Raw genomic sequence first — 18,440 nt, 5'->3', positions numbered from 1 at the left:
AACTTTGCCTTATCCACATTAACTTTGTTACTGCCTTTCATGGGACCATCTAAAAGAAAGTAGATCTGTAGCTGATATTCAGGTTTCAAAGCATGTTTTTTATCAAATGTGCATTACTATTATGCAAAAAAACCTTAGTCCATTGAGACAGAAAAGATTTTAAAAAAATGAAGTCTGTTTACTGTTTCTCACATGAATTGAAGGAAATTGCATATCAAATATGGTCACGCATAATGAAGTTAAATGAAGTTAAATGAAGTTAGTGAAGTTGGCACTAAAGGAAATACAAAGTCATTCAGGATTTGGTGTATAATGTCACAATCTCATTTTTACTAGCACATTTAACTGGTTGTAATCTGTGCTATCTCAACTTCCTCTGTATTCACATCCCTTGCACATAATCCATTACAAATACTTGGATTAAATTCTCTCCTGATAACTGACTGGGAAATGTGGAATAGAATTCCTCACTTCATCAAAAGCACAAGGAGAGAGAAAAACTGCTCAGTATATTTCAGCTGAGAACTGTGAAAAAGCCTTAGAAATGGAAAGCCAGATTTTTGAAACATATATATTATATATATATATGTACACAGGCAAGCATATATACACTTGGGGTGTGTGTGTGTGTGTGTGTGTGTGTGTGTGTATAAATATAAACACGTATTTTTATGCATGCATCTAAGTATTTTTAAAAAATGTTTTTGTATAGCATTTTTTTTTTAAATTTGACTGATCCCACAGTACACTATCATGCATTTTTGGTTCGCTGGAACTTTTGTTAGAAATCACAGACTAGAGACAGAGGATAACTTGTATTTATTTTTTTTCTATTCTTCATTTTATAGAAAAGTAACCTTTAATCACTTCCATATGCCTTTTATTTCTCCAAACAAGACTGAAATAAAATTGGAATGCCCTCAGATCCTAATGTCATAATACTGTATGAAGGCTTTGAAGGATGAAATCTGAATCTGTTTTGGAAAATCCTCTCTTTCTTGCTGGTTGGCCTATTGGACAGGCATAAATGAATCCAAAACTCAAATAATTTAAAACCATCATGTGGGAAGTTTAATTTACCACCCCGTAGAGGAGAGTTACACGCACAGAAACTCATATCTCAAAGCAGTTCCCTGAATATAGTTGTGAATAAAAATAAGTAGTACAGACACAAAGAATATGAAGATGCAAAGAACAAAAAAGTCATTTAATAAGGCAACAGTACAGCCCTGCTGTGTAATCTCCCTGGAGAGGTCAGAAAAACTGGAGATTGTGTGAAATAACATTTCAAGTATTTGCATGAAAAAATGAGGAAGCTGAAAAATACAGGCCAAATTAGGGGCTCCCTTCTGCAAGACATGGCACTTTGCAAAGCGCTGAGTGCTTTTATCAATCCAGACTGTCAAAGGAAGTTGGGATGCTGCTGCCTGTCTTTGGTGCATGTCATGTAATGCTGTTTTTCTTCCTATGGTCATTTTTAATGACCCAGTTAATGACCCCCAGCATTCCTCTTTTATGCCATGTAGCTGCCACCATGCTGCAACTTCCTGCCTCAGATAGGAAGACTAGTTTTCTTCTGGATGAGAAACTGGGAAGTTATCACTAGGAAAAGTTGCTTGAAATAGACCAAAAAAAAAAAAAAGTGGGAAAGAGATAGATATCACTAAGCCCAGAAAAAAATCTAAACTTCCTAATGATTCAAGGGGATAAAACATCTTAGGCAAAGGCTTCCAGCTCCTAGCACAAAGAGGGAGTTAGCATGGGGAAACAGCTGCAGCTCTTAGTGCACTGCAGTTGCACACATGAGGTTTTTGGGCACAAACTGCCCTGTGTCCATAGCCAGCAGATAGGCTCCAAAAATGCAGTATTCCAGGCTGCCAAATAGGGAACGTAGGCCGAACCTCTCTCACTCGGGACATGAAATTGTAAGATCACAGAGGATAAGTGAGAAATGAAATCACACAAAGGTTAAAGTGACATGGAAAGATCTTTATCTTGAGTTCGTTCAGTTTAACAACTCTGGATTTCTGAAATAAATTAAAACAGAGATAAGACCACCGCAATTTTGGATGACAGAGATAAACTGAAAGGATGCCTCAGTGTTTAGTGGAGAAAAATTGCACTAGACATAGAACCTGTGCTTTATATAGAACATTAACAAAGCAAGCAATAGCCACATGTTCTGTGATTTATTGGTTCCCAGGAACCAATCTGACCTTTTGCTTGTAGGAATGGAAATGCTGATCTATACGCATTAGTATTTATGTGCAGGGGGTATTTATATGTACTGTATTACATAGAATCTGTGGTCCWGAAAACAGAAAACTGAGTCAAGCATGTACCTTAACTCTTGAGGCAGATCCGGGCACTCGAAGAATTCCTTCAGTTTCTAAACCCGTTTCCTCAAGCTTGAGTAACAACTGAAAAAAAATGCAGAAAAATAATCAGAACTATTTAAAAATACTGTTAACTTTTTTCAGTCTAGCTCTCCTTGAAATTAATTTGAAAAAGATATATTTCTATATAATTTGCTAATGAAAACAACAGAGCTCATGTAAGTAATCATTCCTAATTTGACTTCCATGTACCTGACCCTGAAATATGGAGTTGGAGAGTACGGAAATCTGATAACACAATAGGCCCTTCTGTCCTTGGCTTGAGACTTGGCACTGCTGTAGAACAAGTAGCACATAAATATGTTAATAAAAGGGCAGGTACATAGGCTAAATCACAATGGTGTTTTGAGGGAAAATTAACCTTTGAGAAATGTTGAAGTCTCACACCGAGGAGCACAATAGAAAGGACTATAGATAACATATGTTTCTGGGAACTGAGAACTAAGATTAGAAAATGATCCCAGCATATTTTATTTTTGAATTTTCTGTGAATAGAGACATAGGCTTTCCACCTAATTCTTTACAAAAAAATAAACAGGTTTTGATTTAACAGAATGTAAAATGAGCAAAAAAGGAAAATCATTTCCTAGCATTTATTCACATAGCTCTGGATTTTCACTACTTATTCTATTAGCTTCCTGCCCTAGCAGTTGGATCCTTCTAATTTCCTATAGTAACTTGACAGGGGAGCTGGTGGAGATGATTGAAAAGACATGTAAATTATTCAAGTTATATCAGTCTTAAATTTATCAATGGCCATGGTCTTCTCCCTGACACCTCATCCTGCTTCCCCTTCTGTCAGTATTTACAAAGAAATTTGTTGTAATTTTAAGTCCATGTAAATCTGTATAGTTCTATGTGTGCTTGTGTCTATGTATGTGTGTCCAAAACATCCACTGGATGTCACTGTATTGTCAAGTGGTTTGTTTAAATGACATTGTCTTGTTATACAAACCTCAAGGAGAAGATACCACTTCCATTACGGAAGTAATATCTACAGTTTGAATTCATGTGAAATTAAAACTCCYGAGAGAACTTATTTCCATCATTTCTGCACACACACACAATTTTATATAGCTCTATAATTCAATGAGAAATGGGAGCAGAAAGCCAGCCATCAGTTTCTTGATGTTTCCTGCACAGTACTATGTAATTCCAAAAATGGAAAGAGGTCCCTATGATAGACAAAATACACAAAAAGAGCAGTTTTTGTCTCCATCTCATGAAGTGTTCAAACCATAACATATAGATAGAAAACTTGTAGATGGCTTCAAAACCTGTAAAGCCTTCATCTTCTTTTATCTGATGTCTGCTTTGTGTGTCAATGCTAATGATGGAAATGCAAGTCTGAGTGGCAAAACTGGTTGTGTTCTACTCACTTTTTGGAAGATGAGGGGAACTTTTATGCCTGGAACCTTCTTTTGATCATTTTCCAGCAGTACTGTGAGAGGGACTCCAAAAAGACCATTTTCTTAAAAAATAAAAATAACAAATGTGAAAGGGAGAACATACAGCCTCATACGTATCTTCTTACCAGCCCTGAGAAATGCCCAGGTGCCTGCCGTGCAAACACCCTRGTGCGGTACCTCGTCCTTTGATTCTTTCCGTTCTGTTCCTCTTCAGTTCCACCCCCAGCGCATCGTAGAAGGCCGTTAACTCAATCAGGGAGAGGTAGCGGATCTTTTTCATGTCCTCAGGAGAAAGGTCTCCAACCTCTGTCAGTCCAAATCGGCTCTTCCGAACAATGAATTTCTGCAGCAGAGATGGGTTGCATTTTTATTTATATAAAAATTACAGTGTGTGAATTTTGTTTTTGAAAGAGATGCTCATATGTGATAGGAAAACATAGTAAACTGATAACACCAAAGACCTGATCTGCACTCCTATATATTGGCATGATACCTTGGCATAACCTTAAATTATTTGGAATGTAAAATTGAGCTTCTTACTCATTATGTTCACTTGAAGTTTGACTGGTAAATTTTGCCAGAGCAGAGATGTTAACCTCAGTATCCTGGCCATATTCCAGTTTGGAACAGTTAGCTACATTAAACTTTTGTCCAGTTTCAGTTGGATATAATGCTTTACGTTGCTTCTGCCTCTCCCAGAATGTTGTTGAAGTAGGTGACATATTTCACCACCAATATGGTTGTATATCAATGACTGGGGCGGGGGGAGGAGACAAATTAATCCATATCTACTTCACATATTAGCATCAATTTATGAGGTCTTACAGGAAAATGCAAGCTAAGGATCTGAGTAAAAGTCTCAAAGCAAAACCTCTTAGTCCTGATCCTAACCTACCACTTACTTGTACATTTTATTACTCAAAAAGCATTTAGGCTGAGAAACAGGATACCTAGAAGCAAAGAAATAGTTTATTCAAGTAGGCTTCATGCATCTTTTACATGAACTAAACTTAGCAATTTTGGGGGATGTGAAAATGTCTACATATTTTAGAAAATGCAGCATCATGCACTAGAGTCAGCAATTTTGCATCATGCCATAAACATTTGCACAAATGTGAAAAAGAACCGAGACCTATCAGTTTTTGACATAATTGTTCAAAAAAATAATAATGTTATAGTAAAATGCATACCTTTCAAAGCACTGTGCATCTTCAGTATTGTAATTTAAACCAGTAATTGTTAGTCAAAGGTATAAATAAATAGCATTACAAATCATCTCCTCTCTTTAGGGAGCTGAGTGGAAAACAAGCCTTTAAGAGTGCTTTGCTTCTGGAGATTTCAGCACAGTCCTCCCTTTTATTAAACAAATTTGGACTCAATAAGTTTAACCCATCTCTTGATAAAGCCAATCAAACAGATCAAGAAAAAGACAAACAAAAAAAGAATCAATCAGAGACCAGATTTCAAAGTAAGAGAGGGCAAAGAAGACCTAGATCACATAAGTCTTAATCACATTCCACATGGCCTTTCAAGTAGGAGCTAGCTGTAATTAGAGAAAGAAAGAGTGCAGGGGATGGAATAATCAGTTTACAAAATGTATTGCCAATTTTGGGCCAGCATCTTCCCTCTGCAGAATGCAACATTTCCGCTGTTACATTTATGCTGAGACTTAATGCAACTAAATCTACAGGGAGGATGATCTTCCAAAGATACACAAAAAGCTATAGAATTTCTATGCTTTTTGTATTCCAATGATGCAAAAAGTCCATAAGCAATCAAAGCATAGTAAATCATTTTGAAAATAAGAAAAAAAGTTACACAATATACATATATTTTCTGAGAGGAAGGAGAAAAAAAAAACAAAGAACATAGGGAATAACAAAGTCTCTTTGCAAGTGCACTTGCCAAGAAAAAATCCCAGACTCTCCATAACAGATTACAAAGCATAGCTACAATGATTTTCCATGGTGGCTGTTTGTCTGCTAGGGTCATTATGATGTGATACAGTGTTAACACAAGGTTTGCGGCTGTGCCTCTTTGTAAGAAAAATAACTGGAAAATTATGACACAAGACACAACAAACAGTGGAGTCATAACACTATGCAGTATTGAAGGTGGCTGTGGCATTCTGAAATCAAATTATTAGCATCTTGGATAAAGATCATCCCTGATATTGTTTGACATTCTTTCTATGTGGAGCTATACAGTGTACTTAGATGGGCTTGAAATGCTTCTGACTTTTAGATCTGTAATATCTTTGACTGAGTCACACTGATTATGGTCTCATGCTGGGGAAATTGCACATAACGCTGTGAAGGAAGGAGTGTGGTGCTGGTATCTTCTTCCTGGGAGCCACAGAAGACTTGACATTATTTAATTTATAATCTCTCTCCCTGCAGCTCAGTGTACACCATCCATGAAGCTGGCCTTATGACTGTATCAGACCTGCCCTGGATGCCATGCTAACAAGAAGTTGTGACATTGTCTAGACTTCAGTCTGTCCGTTTTGGCCCACTTGGAAGATGGGGGAATGGGGAGTGGAGCAGATAGTTCTTCTTCAGTGTGCAGGTATCATTCTGTATAACAGAGCAAGAGTGATTTTTCACTAGTGCCCATTACGGTCTGAGCCACTATGGGGAAAGAACAGATACCAAGAGTGGCAGCACATGAAGTAACAGAAATGCCAATGTCAACAGCTACAGTTATTGGCTTTATTTAGAAAGTCTTCATCTGTGACCWTCTGGTGTATTTCTCACGTACTCTTCTGAGCACACAAACCACTGCTCTGCATGCAGTATAGTTCACCTTAAGCACAGTTATGACCTTTTCTAAAACTAACCATTTATTCATCCATAGGTCCATGCTRCTCAGTGTGGCACCTTCTTTTCCTTATTTGTCACTGGTTTCCCTGCTCTATCAACTAGAAAGTTAGCTCCAGAGCAGTTGCAGAGAACAATTTGTGTGTTGTAGTGAAGGCTAGGGTCCTAGGTTTTCTACTACAAGGAGCACTTGTAGCTACTCATAGCAAGGAGCTACTTGGTTTGCCAGAATCATGATGATTGCAGAGGTATCGTTATTCTCAGGGCACCAAGGTTATCCCCAGCACAAAACAGCCAGACACACTAAAGCACAGGGATTTCACACTAGTTGTAATCCATTTGGTATCTATTCCTCCTTTCAACAGGAAAGCTTACTTCTGCATCTCAAGTCTTTCATCATTAGTGGTGCCTGAGATGGACAAATGGKTAATTCTCAATGAATTCAGTGTCTGTGTGGATAGCAACAATTTTGGATTAGTTCAGGACACCATAACATTCAGGAAATGCGTCCAAACAGTTTATGGCTATTTCATACATTTCACCAAAAAAGGTGGTATCTGGAGCACACACCTCATGCTCCTATTTTCAGTAGTGAAATTGTGAAGGCTGATGGAAATAGAAAGTTATCTAATGGCTTCAAGGAAGAATTCATGACAGTTGCATGACCGGTTGGCGCATGTCTGGTTGGATGATATGATATGATAAGCTTTCCTTTAACCTTTGACATAGTATCTCTTATATTGTAATTGCGCTGACTAATAATTGGAGACAATCAGTAATACTGAGCAAAGGCTTGTTTTTCCCCTATGTCCACAAAGCAATTTTAAATTAATGTATTAAAAAATCTGTGGAGAGTAAAGTAAGAAAGCAGACCAAGCAATGAAAATGATTGCTAGTATCAGTATCAGTAGATGGCCTTTATTTCTAGGYGAAAAATGTGCAGATGATGCCATTTTTGTGGACTGCATTACATAGACTAATTTGTGATGGGTACAAACTAAGACCATGCTTGAAAATCCAGTTTATCTTTGGTGCCCCTTTGGAAATCAGAGACATATGAAGTAGGCACCCACAGCAGGAAGTCTCTGCAAAGTGCACATAACTAAGGAAATCTATTATGTCTTAATAGCCTTCAGCGTGCTGGGGATATAAAGCAGGAAATTAGTGGGTTAAAGAAAATAATCCAGGAGATATTCAGAGAATAAACTTACAGGCAAAGCAGAGTCGTCCTTTTTGAATCTCTGGTTTTTCTGCCATTCTTGGGTTTTTGGAACAACTGTAACGGATTCTGAGAAAGAAACCTCATAGGAGAGCTCTTCTGTTACCGATGGGCTGCCTTTATCTAGTCCACAGTCTAGACAGCTATTAGCTGAAAACAAGGGAAACTATATATGAACACTGAATGTATGTTTGCATTCAGTACAGAGACATTAAAGTTTTGACCAAGATGACAAAAATCTTGAGAAAGTAATAAAGGAAATGTTTCAAAGAGGAATTTCAGTGTAAAACACAGCGTGTTCCTGTTTTGTCTGGAGGAAATAACCCCTTAGAAATAAAATCCCTATTTTCATTTTAGATTATTTTACTGGTTGCTTTTCGTGAGAAAGATAGTCAAACTGGAACTTCCTGTTTATCAGGAACTATCAAGTGTTTGTACTCTGTCCTTGTCTACTCAGGCCAGGCAAATGTGTTGGCACTTGTGTAATGAACAATTAAAAATAAGAGTTCCTGACAGAAAATGCTGTTAACACAGTTTCTCAGTTTCTCAATAAGTTGACTTATTTACACTCAGAAGACATTGTGTGTATATTTGTATATACTCACATACATAGGTACTCACATTTCCCACAGTTGCTACTTTAGGTGTATAGCACCAAAACAGGACTCAGTGTACAATCCTCCAGTTTGCAAAACACTAGTTCTACTGGAATTTCTGATAGAGATTGTGAAACARTTTATCGCTGTACTCTAAAATTTGGTTGCCTTCCGAAATTAGTGGATGCCAGAGGAAAATTTTTGAAATCAAATATCAAGTACAGAAATACCCTATTGTCATGGAGTCCAAAGTGTAATAACATGCATGAGTTCCAGTGTTGCCAACTTTCATGACTTATCTCCCACATCTTGGGACACTTTTAAGTTTTCCCTTAAGATCCAGTTCCTTGACTCGTGCAACTGGAAGATAATCACAGCTTTCATTGAAAGTGAAGTAAAATTTCAGCCCCCAGGACTGCAGAGAAGAGTTTACAAACATGACCCAAATGCATTCAAAAGCCATGGAAATCAAAAGGTGAATTAAAAAATATTACATGTTTTATAAACGCGTGCATGTCCCATGATTTTTGAATCTTTGTGTTTGCAGATATAAGAACTTAAAAATTTTTTGCAACACACTTTGTYTTGGCACAAATTGAAAATTGGGTATAAATAAAGCTAAGTGTATTATTAAATAATTTACAAAATAACACTATGCATTTAGATCCCACCAACCCGCCTTCTGAACTGTGGCCTTAGATTGCAGCCCAGCATTACATATTAAAATGGCCAAGCCATTTAAAGGTATTTTCCATCTCTCCTTCTCAGACCTGGGACCACAGACCTTCCACTGTGCCCCTGGCAATTTGCTCCCCATCTGTTCTAAGACAACTGTTTGTGGAACAGAAGTATCGCCAGAATGGGACTTTTGCAACCAAGGAAAGTGTTTGTGGCACTATATCCAGAGTTAAAAGTAAAAGGAACTAATTTAGAAACTCAAGGATGAATATCCTTTTAGGTAAGCCCTGAAAAATAGTGATGGGATGAGCTTTCAAAATAAGGGATGGGCATTCACCTGGAAGGCTGCTGACAGTTATTTGGATGCTAAGCAGAGCAGAGCCATCATTTTCATTAGCACTGCCAATCACTGCCAGGGCAGTGCCCAAACTGACACCACAGAATAGTAGGGGAGAACCAGAAAAATGATGAACTTCTAACACTACAATTTCTGCAGTACTGGAGAAGAAATATGAAGGAAATATGCATCTTTCTTATTATTATTTGCAACAGGAAAATATGTTCCTGACATATTTTGGGCAAATTCTTCACCATAGTGTTTAGAGGTTATTTTTACATTCCCAGCATTGACACCATCAATACTTTTTAGACTTCGCAGCCTCAAGGGCAGGAGTCTGTGCCTGTACAACACCAGTCTTGAATGGAAAACTTTGGTTCTTACATGACAATAAGCTGATAATGATCATAAGAAAATATATTCAGCATGTCCCCAATGTAAAACAGGGGACTGACCTCACAACCACAGACGGATCTTTCTGTCTATCATTTCTAGGAGGAAGTGAACACTGGTTACACGTTGGCATACTCACAGCTAACTGATTTCCAAACTGGCTTCTGCCCAGGAAGCTGGATACCATTAGAAGGAACTGGTGACACTGGAACTGTCTCAAATGTGGGCTGATAGGCAAGGAAAAATGATCAGACTGCAGTGAAAGTAAAAGTCTATGGACAGAAACCGCTACAGTTCAAGCAACAGTGTATCATTCTCAGCTTACATTGTTTTGCGAAGTTTAAACAACCTATTGTGATTTGCCAGAGTACGTTTTTCATAGCCGAGCCTGGGAATTAATTTTTCTCAGGCTGCACAGGTATGGATCATGTTGAGGTCAGTATTATTACAGCTCTGTGTAGTTAATGAGTCCTGCCCTACATAATGACTGAAATTAGCTAAGTAAATTGCTGTATGTAATTGTACTAAGTGAAAGGTTCTTGTCAAATTGCAATCCATCCTGCTTTTAATCGCTTTGGCCACAACTCTATTTGAGCGCTCTCTGACACACGCTGAACATCCGCTGCTCCCAAGCACCTGTCAAGTCAGACTTCGCACCATCTTTCAGGATCTGGGCACTAGCAAATTACTAATGAATGAGTGTCCTCCAAGGGGTTTTGTACTCACACTTTGCCAGAGAACTGCAAGAACATTTTGAGGGGAGAGAGAGAGAGAGAGAGGAAAAAAAGACCTTTTCTATATTCAGCTTCATTTGTTCCTGTTCCAGAAATTATTCTGCACTGTGTAAAAATGAGGCAAGAGTGTGCAGCACAGCAGAGAAGGGGCTCTGAAGTCCAGTGGGTGACTTTCAAGCAGTATCACCTTTTCTTGGCTGCTGTATTTTGTGCTTGTGCTCAGCAGTTTTGGGACTGATCATAAAGACAAATCAGTCTSTGTGTGTGTGTGAGTGGGGGGATAGCAGCTCATCTGCATGTTCTTGGGTGAAAAAATGGCAGGATATAAAAGATGCTTTGAAGGGCAAAAATGGCTAAACTGTCCCAAACTAGCCTTATTTTTTTTCTCTGATCTTCTTTGCATCCCACTGGGAACCCTTGGAGTCCCCCTATTTCTCAAGCCCTGCTGCCTCACACCTGACCTTGCTCTCAGGTGCTGCCACCTCCTAACAGAGCCTAACAGCAGCCTCCATCTTTCTAGCTGAATGTGCAGCTGAGAGCCCCAATGCACCTACTAGAGTTGCTCTTTAAATTGCTCTTTAAATTGCTAAATCGGCTGCTTATCAACAAGCAGTGATGCCTCAGGGCATAGTATTTTGTCTTTCCCATTTGTAGTCAATGCACAGGAGCAGCTTTCAGGCTGATAAAAAAAAATCAGATATTTAAGAGAAGCAGCCCTTTCAATTGGAAGCCTGAAATAATGTGGCAGTCATTTTATTCAATCTTATCCTCTGAACTATTTGGGTAACAAAGTCAAATGTAACATGAATAAAGTCTCTCCTGAGAAAGTCTATTCAACAGCCTACAAACTTGATAGCAAACAGGATTTGAGTCACATGGACTTCCTTTGCCATAGAATGTAAGGATTGTAGGTTTTTTTTTTTAAAAAAGGACAACTGTAGGATGCTTTTAGGATAAAACCCCATAACATTCATACAAACGGTGTTAGGACATAAAAAAAGCAGTGCAAATTCCAGGTAGGAGTATGGAAGTGGAGGGGACAGTTAAACTTGCCTCTGCAATTCAGGCAAATCAAACAAAAAAGTAATTATTCCGCTGCTTAAGTTCCAGATAGAGAAACTAATGACAGACATCAGCAACTGGCTCATCTACTTTCACTGCCCAAAATATGTGACCTTGAAAACAGTATTCAAAATAGGTTTACAGTGAATTTAACGTATATTAAAAAAAAAAAAATCCTTCCAGTCTCAATATGCAGGTGAAATCAATAGCAAAGAAGCTGCAGTAAGCAGTTTTTGCTAAGTGCTCTGGAGCTGGAAAAGGCAAGCTGACAGCAAAACTCTGCCTCTCACCCAGCAGTGCTTAGAGGAGCCTGGAGGCTGCTCTAGCTTGTTGCAATTGAATACAATGAACCATGTACTAACTACACCAGGAGTGGCTGGAAAAACACCATATTCTTGCTTTCCTTTCCCAGACACCACGGGGAGAGTAATAAAAAAGCCAAATCTTATGATTATTTGGTGGAAGTGTCTTCCAAACAGGACCAGGCTTCCCCCCCCTCCCCCCTTCTCCTTCTCCTTCTCCTTCTATTATACAAAGAAATGGAAGACTGTAGGGAAAAAAGCTTTTTAATGCATACGTTTCAGAGATCTATATTGTTTCTTTAGTAAAAAATGAAGATTAAAAAAAAAAAAACCTTGGGATGCTTATATCTTGATGAATGTGAAAGGCCAAGAGTCAAATTCTGTCCTTCACTGAATTGGGACAGCTTCATAGATTTGGCTGGGGTTCCAGTGAAGGCAAGACTTCACATATCCTGATTTCTGACTGCAAGTGATTCATTAGACACTTCTCATTTTCTGACGCTAAAAATGAGTCCAGTGTTTACTAGCACAATGTACACAGGAATTTCCAATGGGAAGAGGAAGCCAGAACAGCAAGAAAAAGATGGAGATGAGATGGATAGTCAGTTCTTTAGTAGCTGCCTTCATTGTAGAAGATGTAAAAACAAATCAGTGGAGCATTAGAATGACAAAATTCTATTGTCAGCCCTGCAGCTAAGGGAAATAAAAGCAAAGGAGGATAGCTTTATAGATCCATTCAGGATACAAGTTACCAGTGCTTTGGATATATTTGTATTTTCAAGCACTGTCATCACAAATGCCTTTTCATGCAAACAGCTCTGGGTTAGCTAGTTGCTCTTTAATTAGGACATGATTTTCTGGTGCAGTGCCCAAGCAGAATGCTTGTAAAATTCCTGAGGAGTTTTAGCTGATAACAAYGTACAGGGCTGTTAATGAGCACCGCCTTCATTTCCTCCCCCAGTAAAAATAATAATAATAAAATTTTCTCCCCATTTATATTCTGCTGTTGATTTTTCTAGGCTTTGAGCACTAGCAGAGCCGATAGCCTCTATAGGAAGCAGTGGGGGACCAGCACTTAGGAAAATCAGGCCACCGTGATTAATAAACCTTCCAGCTTAAYTCTTTGCCCTGCAGGCCGCAGTGGTGCCTTGGGCGCAAGGCGGCGGGAGGCGGCGCGGCAGCACCGCAGCCGGGGCAGGCGGCTTCACCCAGGCGCTGCCTTTGCCCGGGGATCCCGGCACCCGCCCGAGAAAGGAAAAAAAAAGCAGCCTGGCTCCATTTCCTTTCATTGCAACCCCTTTTGGGCTTGCATCCTTTTTTACCGGCAGCAAAATGAACGACATACGGGAGGAACAAGGAAAGAAAATAATAACAATAAAAATCTAGCATGCAGAGGGTTTTTTGTTTTTGTTTCAGAACAGAGAGAAGAAACTAGGGAAAACCTCTTCCCCCCCCCCATGACAACTATTTATGCAGCTTCAGTGGTCGCCACTATAGTCCCGTAAATCTCATCTCAGGTGACCCTAGTGAGCTAATCACCTTTTCTCTCATCGCTAGCCACAGAAGAGAGTAATCCATCCTGYGAACCACCCTAGGCTGCTGCAATGCTTACATTGATGGGAAGAAGATGTAAATCCAGTCTCCTAATGGGTAGGATTATAGAAAATGTTATGCAAAGCAATTAGAGCTATTTTGCTTTTTATGGCAGGTTAACTTTTTAAAAAGCAGGATGGGAGAACAAAATCTCCTGCATGCCTTCTCAAGAAGTCTTTTTACCAGCTTTTTTCCAGCATCTGTGCTGAAAAGATTTCCCCTCCCTGTCCCCTGTTGCTCTTGGTTTTTGACTGGGTTGTTTTTAATCTACATGACTCTCCCAAATTGATTCATCGTAAACACTCACCAACAGCTGTAGTGCCATAACCAAAGAAACAGCACAGAGATGGGGACAGTTTAAGCTAATTTTGCCTTATGAAGAACTGCTCAGGAAATGCACATTCAGCTTCGGATACAGGCACCCACCGAAATGCTGCTCTGCTGCAGCAGTGATTCACCAGATGCCTCAGTCACTGAGGAAGGAGGTGATAATTGGGATAGACTTTCTAAATCCCACCGTGAGTAGCAGAAATAGTAACAACGGGCAACGGGAATGCCCAGAGGGCACTGGGAACCTAGCAGACCTTTAGAAATAAGATCTGCTTCCTAGCCTGTCTGAGGGAGGTGAGTTCGTGCTCTGCAGCTGTGTTTGTGTATTAGTGTTTAACGTTTAGGCAAGGCACCCTGTAGAACTGCATGTTTTCGTGGGAAGAAGGAATGAGAAGTCTTAACAATTACATTTTCAGTCTTATCTCTCAGGCTTTCACAATGCAGAACAATTAAGTGAGCTGAATTTCAGAAAAGGTAAAACACTGATTTGAAAGACAATGGCTCTGAAGCTTCTGATATTTTAACAAGCAAGAAACAGGAGAAAAATAAGCAGGTCAAAAGAATCAATAATGTGCACATTCAAGAGAATACGTACAACATCCATTTGGCTGACTGAAATTTATTAGAAAACTTAAACTCTATTACAAATTATAAATGTATTAAGGTTTACAGATATCTGAAGCAGGACAAATGTGCTAATCTAATAAGAAATGCCATCAACTTTTTTAATGTTCATGCAAACATGCCTGAGGAGTTCTCATGCAAGAAAGTCTGCCCACAGGAAACTGCTGGGTTCTTCTGGATATATTTGTGGGATATGAGCACAAAGTTCAAAAGAGTCCAGGTGCTTACATTGGAGACCAATAAATTAAGCCCCCCGAGCATTGTATTTTTGGAATTCTAATTATAACAATGCATCTCCGATTTTGTTTCCCAGTTCTTTAAATTCAGCTGGAATGCCATGCTTTGGGAAGAAGGAAAGGTARATAGAAAGGGACAAAACAAATCTACAGAAAGAAAGAATTTCTTGGGGCTTTGTAATGATAAAAACTTTAATATTCACTTCAAAGATGAGCTTGTGAGCTTCTCTGTGACTCCTATGTAGAATAACTTGAGTCACACATCTAAAGTCATTTGTGTTGCTTTGAGCATTGGAATAAATTCACACAGTCGACTGCATTCCCCAAAATAAAATGTGTAAGGATAAGAATTGGTGTGTTTAGAGCTATCCGCGGGGAAAAGTGGATGAAGCCACCACAGGCAATGCTCATTTCTAAAGCCATGAAACAAATGAACAGTTAATGGATTTTTGCTTGCTATATAAGTGAAACGTAACTGCCAGTGTACTAGTTGCAATCATGCCGGCAGGTGTTTAATTGCTTATGTATATCTGAACCCCAGTTGCTTCATTAGAGAAATTTTACTTCACTGCTGAGACTGCTGAGTAAATAGCAAGTGTCCCCAGAAGCCAGCAAAAATTTGAATAACTGCCAAGAGTAACTCACCAATTTCCAAAAAATAAGGGAGTAAATGTTAGTCTTGATAGGAGATTGCAGGAGGAAGGCTGGCAATAGATACAACATTATGTTACAGGTTAGTTGCAAAACTGTGCACCATTTCAGTTGGTTTCTTCATTTCCTCTCAAAATGTAGCAAATACAGCATTAAACATCTAAACTCAGTGCCAGAAACTGCTATGACTGTCTGTACATTGTCAGCAGAAAAGGCTCGCTCTCTGGTAGAAGCTTTTATGAGCTACTTGCAAAATGCATAAAAAATAAGTTCAAAAGCACTTGCTAGGATGCATTAGCTACTTACAGAAGAGTCATTGATGCCAAAGATGTCTCTCACATCACGGACGGTGTGCTTGTTCTTCTTCCTCAGCGTCTGAGTGTAGGTGTTGTATCTCTTCTGTACTGCGGCAGCTTGCGTTCGGGTCAGGGTGGACAGCAGGGCTTGGCCATCCTCCTCTTCAGCTCCCGAGACCAATGTCGACAAACCTGCATCTTGCAGCCATTCAGCCTCCAGCTCCCCTTCTGTGGAGGAAGGGAGCGTGTTACCAGGCAGGAGGGCAGACGGTACGGTGGTTCGGTGTGCTAGCCTTCACTTCAAGAAGTTTCCATTTCCAATCTGACTTAGGCCACAAGTGTAAGTTAATTTAGTTTTGTCAACAGACTGTCAACTTTCAGTTTGGCAGTCTCTGCACAGGAGAGGATTAGGAGAAGAACAGAAGAAGTATTTTAACCTGTGCATTAACACACCTGCGTGAAGAAAACGGTATAGTGTCTAGCCTGACACAGCAAGATTGCTAAACACTAGCCCCTCATTCAAGAATATAAAGGAAATCCCTTCAGTTATCATATTATGCAGGCTGAAGCCATTTGGCAAGTGGTAATTTAAGTGACGTTCCAGTTAAAATAGGAAAAAATATTGAAATACTGTATACAATACAATAACATATTTGCTATTTTGCTCATTAAGGATGAGAGGATTTTAAATGCTTGAAAAAACCTAGGGAGTCAGCTAACAATCAGGCACTTCATGATAATTGAGAGAAACCTGACGTCCACCTAGTCTAATAGCCAGTTTTCGACAAGGTGCTTAAGGTCCAGAGCAACTCACTAAAAAGTGAGGATTAGGTAGGGGTAGGTATTGTTAGGTAGGGCAAAAACAGCTGTCCTTGCATGCTAGGTATCATCCTGATTTCTAGTAGTTGAAGTCCAGCTAGCAATGTACACCCCAGGGTTTCTTGATACTCACATTAGTGACCAATACCTGCTGAGTCCTATTCGATACCTGTTTCTCAACTGATTCAGCGCTGCAATTGGTTCCATAGTGAGGTCATGCACCATGTGAAAAAGTATGTTCTTTTTAAGGTCAGTTTGCTACCTGTTAAATTATATGAATATCACCTGTCACTGTAAAACAGGGAGATGTTCCCAATCTACCTTATCTGAATCATTCAGTAATTTTAAAATTTGCTGTCACTGCCTTTTTATTTATCTGTTTTCTAAAGCAAACAATCATAAACTTTTAAAATCTCTCTTCAAATGGGAGCTTTTGAGGGCCTTTATTTTAATTGCATCTGTGAATGATAGTAACGTGCTCTTGAGAAAATAATCAGAACAATAACTGTATTCCAGCTTTGACTGAAGAGTAGGTATTACAAATAAACATGTCAAACAGGAAATGGATTAATTTGCAGAATGTTCCTTAAAACAACTCCTCACTTATTAAGAGCAGCACTGTAATAAGAACAATAACAGGCTTGTATTCTTACTCTTCCTTTATTGCCTCTCCTTGACACCACCAGAATGCAGGAGGATTGATAGGTACCAGTTTACTGCACTTTGGCAGTTAGAGACAAAAAGGAAAATTACAGGACTGGTCAGCAGAGGCAAGTGAAAGCATTTTACACAAATGCCGTCACTGACTTCACTGTTAACTGGCTTGTCTCTTTGCAAAGCTCTATGAAAATACCTCCTTTTAAAAACCCTGCTCTGTGTTAAGACTGCAGTGTGACCACCTCTATATCCTGTGAAACAGCTTGCTTCCACTCTATTTCCTTCTACGTATAGAATGACAGGCTGTTGCTTTTCCTCCTTTGTAAGTTTTGAGCTAGCAGTGGTCCTTCTGCTGTTCTCGCTCTTCTTTCCAATGAGCTCTCTTCATTTGCGTGCTGCTGTTCTAGCCACAGCCATTCATATACCTGTTTCTTAATTACATTCATTTTGGCTTTTGTCCTGAAATATTCTTTCCAAGAATTTAGTTTTTAATCCAACTTGGCTTTCATGATGCTATGAAAAAATAGTAAAACAGACATGAAATTCTGCCTGCTTACCCATCACCCCTGTGACTTGCTTTCTCTGACATTTTCCTTTTTCCTGTTCTAACCACTCACAAACAATAGGCTAAGAAATAATGACAACAACCAAATGAGTAAAACTATTGCAGAGAATGAATTTCTGTATAAAATGCCTCAAAATTATATGATATATAGGTTTAAATGAGGGCTAATAAAATTATGTTTCACAAAATATTACTTTTATAATGGTAGCTACTATATAGTAGGATCTAGGCACTGTGGTTAATTCTGTCAAACAAACAGATCCCCACTGGTTGGTAATTCTCTTTTTCTCTTAGACAGTGTTAGGAAAGACATGTGCCTTTCTTTGAATTTCAGATTTAACCCCAAATAACTCACACTATCCCCTGAAACACTAAGTGTTAAAAGCAGCTCTGGGAATGTCACTGTCATCTTAAACACCCATTTACTTCCTCTTCCCCTGCTTCATCATCTCTCATGTTACTCTGTATGATCTTTTATTCTTTCTTACTGACGTCATCAGTATAAGTGTCCTGAAGGCTTCCTCTTACACAAGAGACCTTGCAAAAAGCAGTATTGTGGTTTTAACAATATCACTGGTGTCTGGTTGTTATCATCCCCTTGCTTCCTTCTTAAGCATTTTGCATCTCTTCCTCTCAAAGACATCTCAAAAGGATGATGAATATTTGTTTTTATTTTACCCTGAGGATTCCTACATTGATTTTCTGTGTTTTGATCCTTGACAAG

At 39.0% G+C, this 18,440-nt stretch overlaps 1 protein-coding gene across 1 annotated transcript in view; it reads right to left on the bottom strand.

Moving 5' to 3' along the window:
* The window catches only part of ARHGAP28 (Rho GTPase activating protein 28), a 73,659-nt gene that overhangs the window by 11,022 nt on the left and 44,197 nt on the right, over positions 1–18,440 (bottom strand). The window contains exons 3-8 of the mRNA XM_026070789.1: positions 15,686–15,903; positions 9,987–10,074; positions 7,836–7,993; positions 3,983–4,148; positions 3,776–3,867; positions 2,343–2,420 (exon numbers count right to left, since the gene is read on the bottom strand). Coding sequence (XP_025926574.1) covers positions 2,343–2,420; positions 3,776–3,867; positions 3,983–4,148; positions 7,836–7,993; positions 9,987–10,074; positions 15,686–15,903 — 800 coding nt within the window. The remainder of the gene's footprint in view (positions 1–2,342; positions 2,421–3,775; positions 3,868–3,982; positions 4,149–7,835; positions 7,994–9,986; positions 10,075–15,685; positions 15,904–18,440) is intronic.

This window comes from Apteryx rowi, unplaced genomic scaffold (genome assembly GCF_003343035.1).
Source record: "Apteryx rowi isolate R43461 unplaced genomic scaffold, aptRow1 scaffold_319, whole genome shotgun sequence".
NCBI classification, from domain to species: domain Eukaryota; kingdom Metazoa; phylum Chordata; class Aves; order Apterygiformes; family Apterygidae; genus Apteryx; species Apteryx rowi.
Note: the sequence above shows the minus strand (reverse complement) of the source record. Positions and strands in the feature narration are given on the sequence as shown.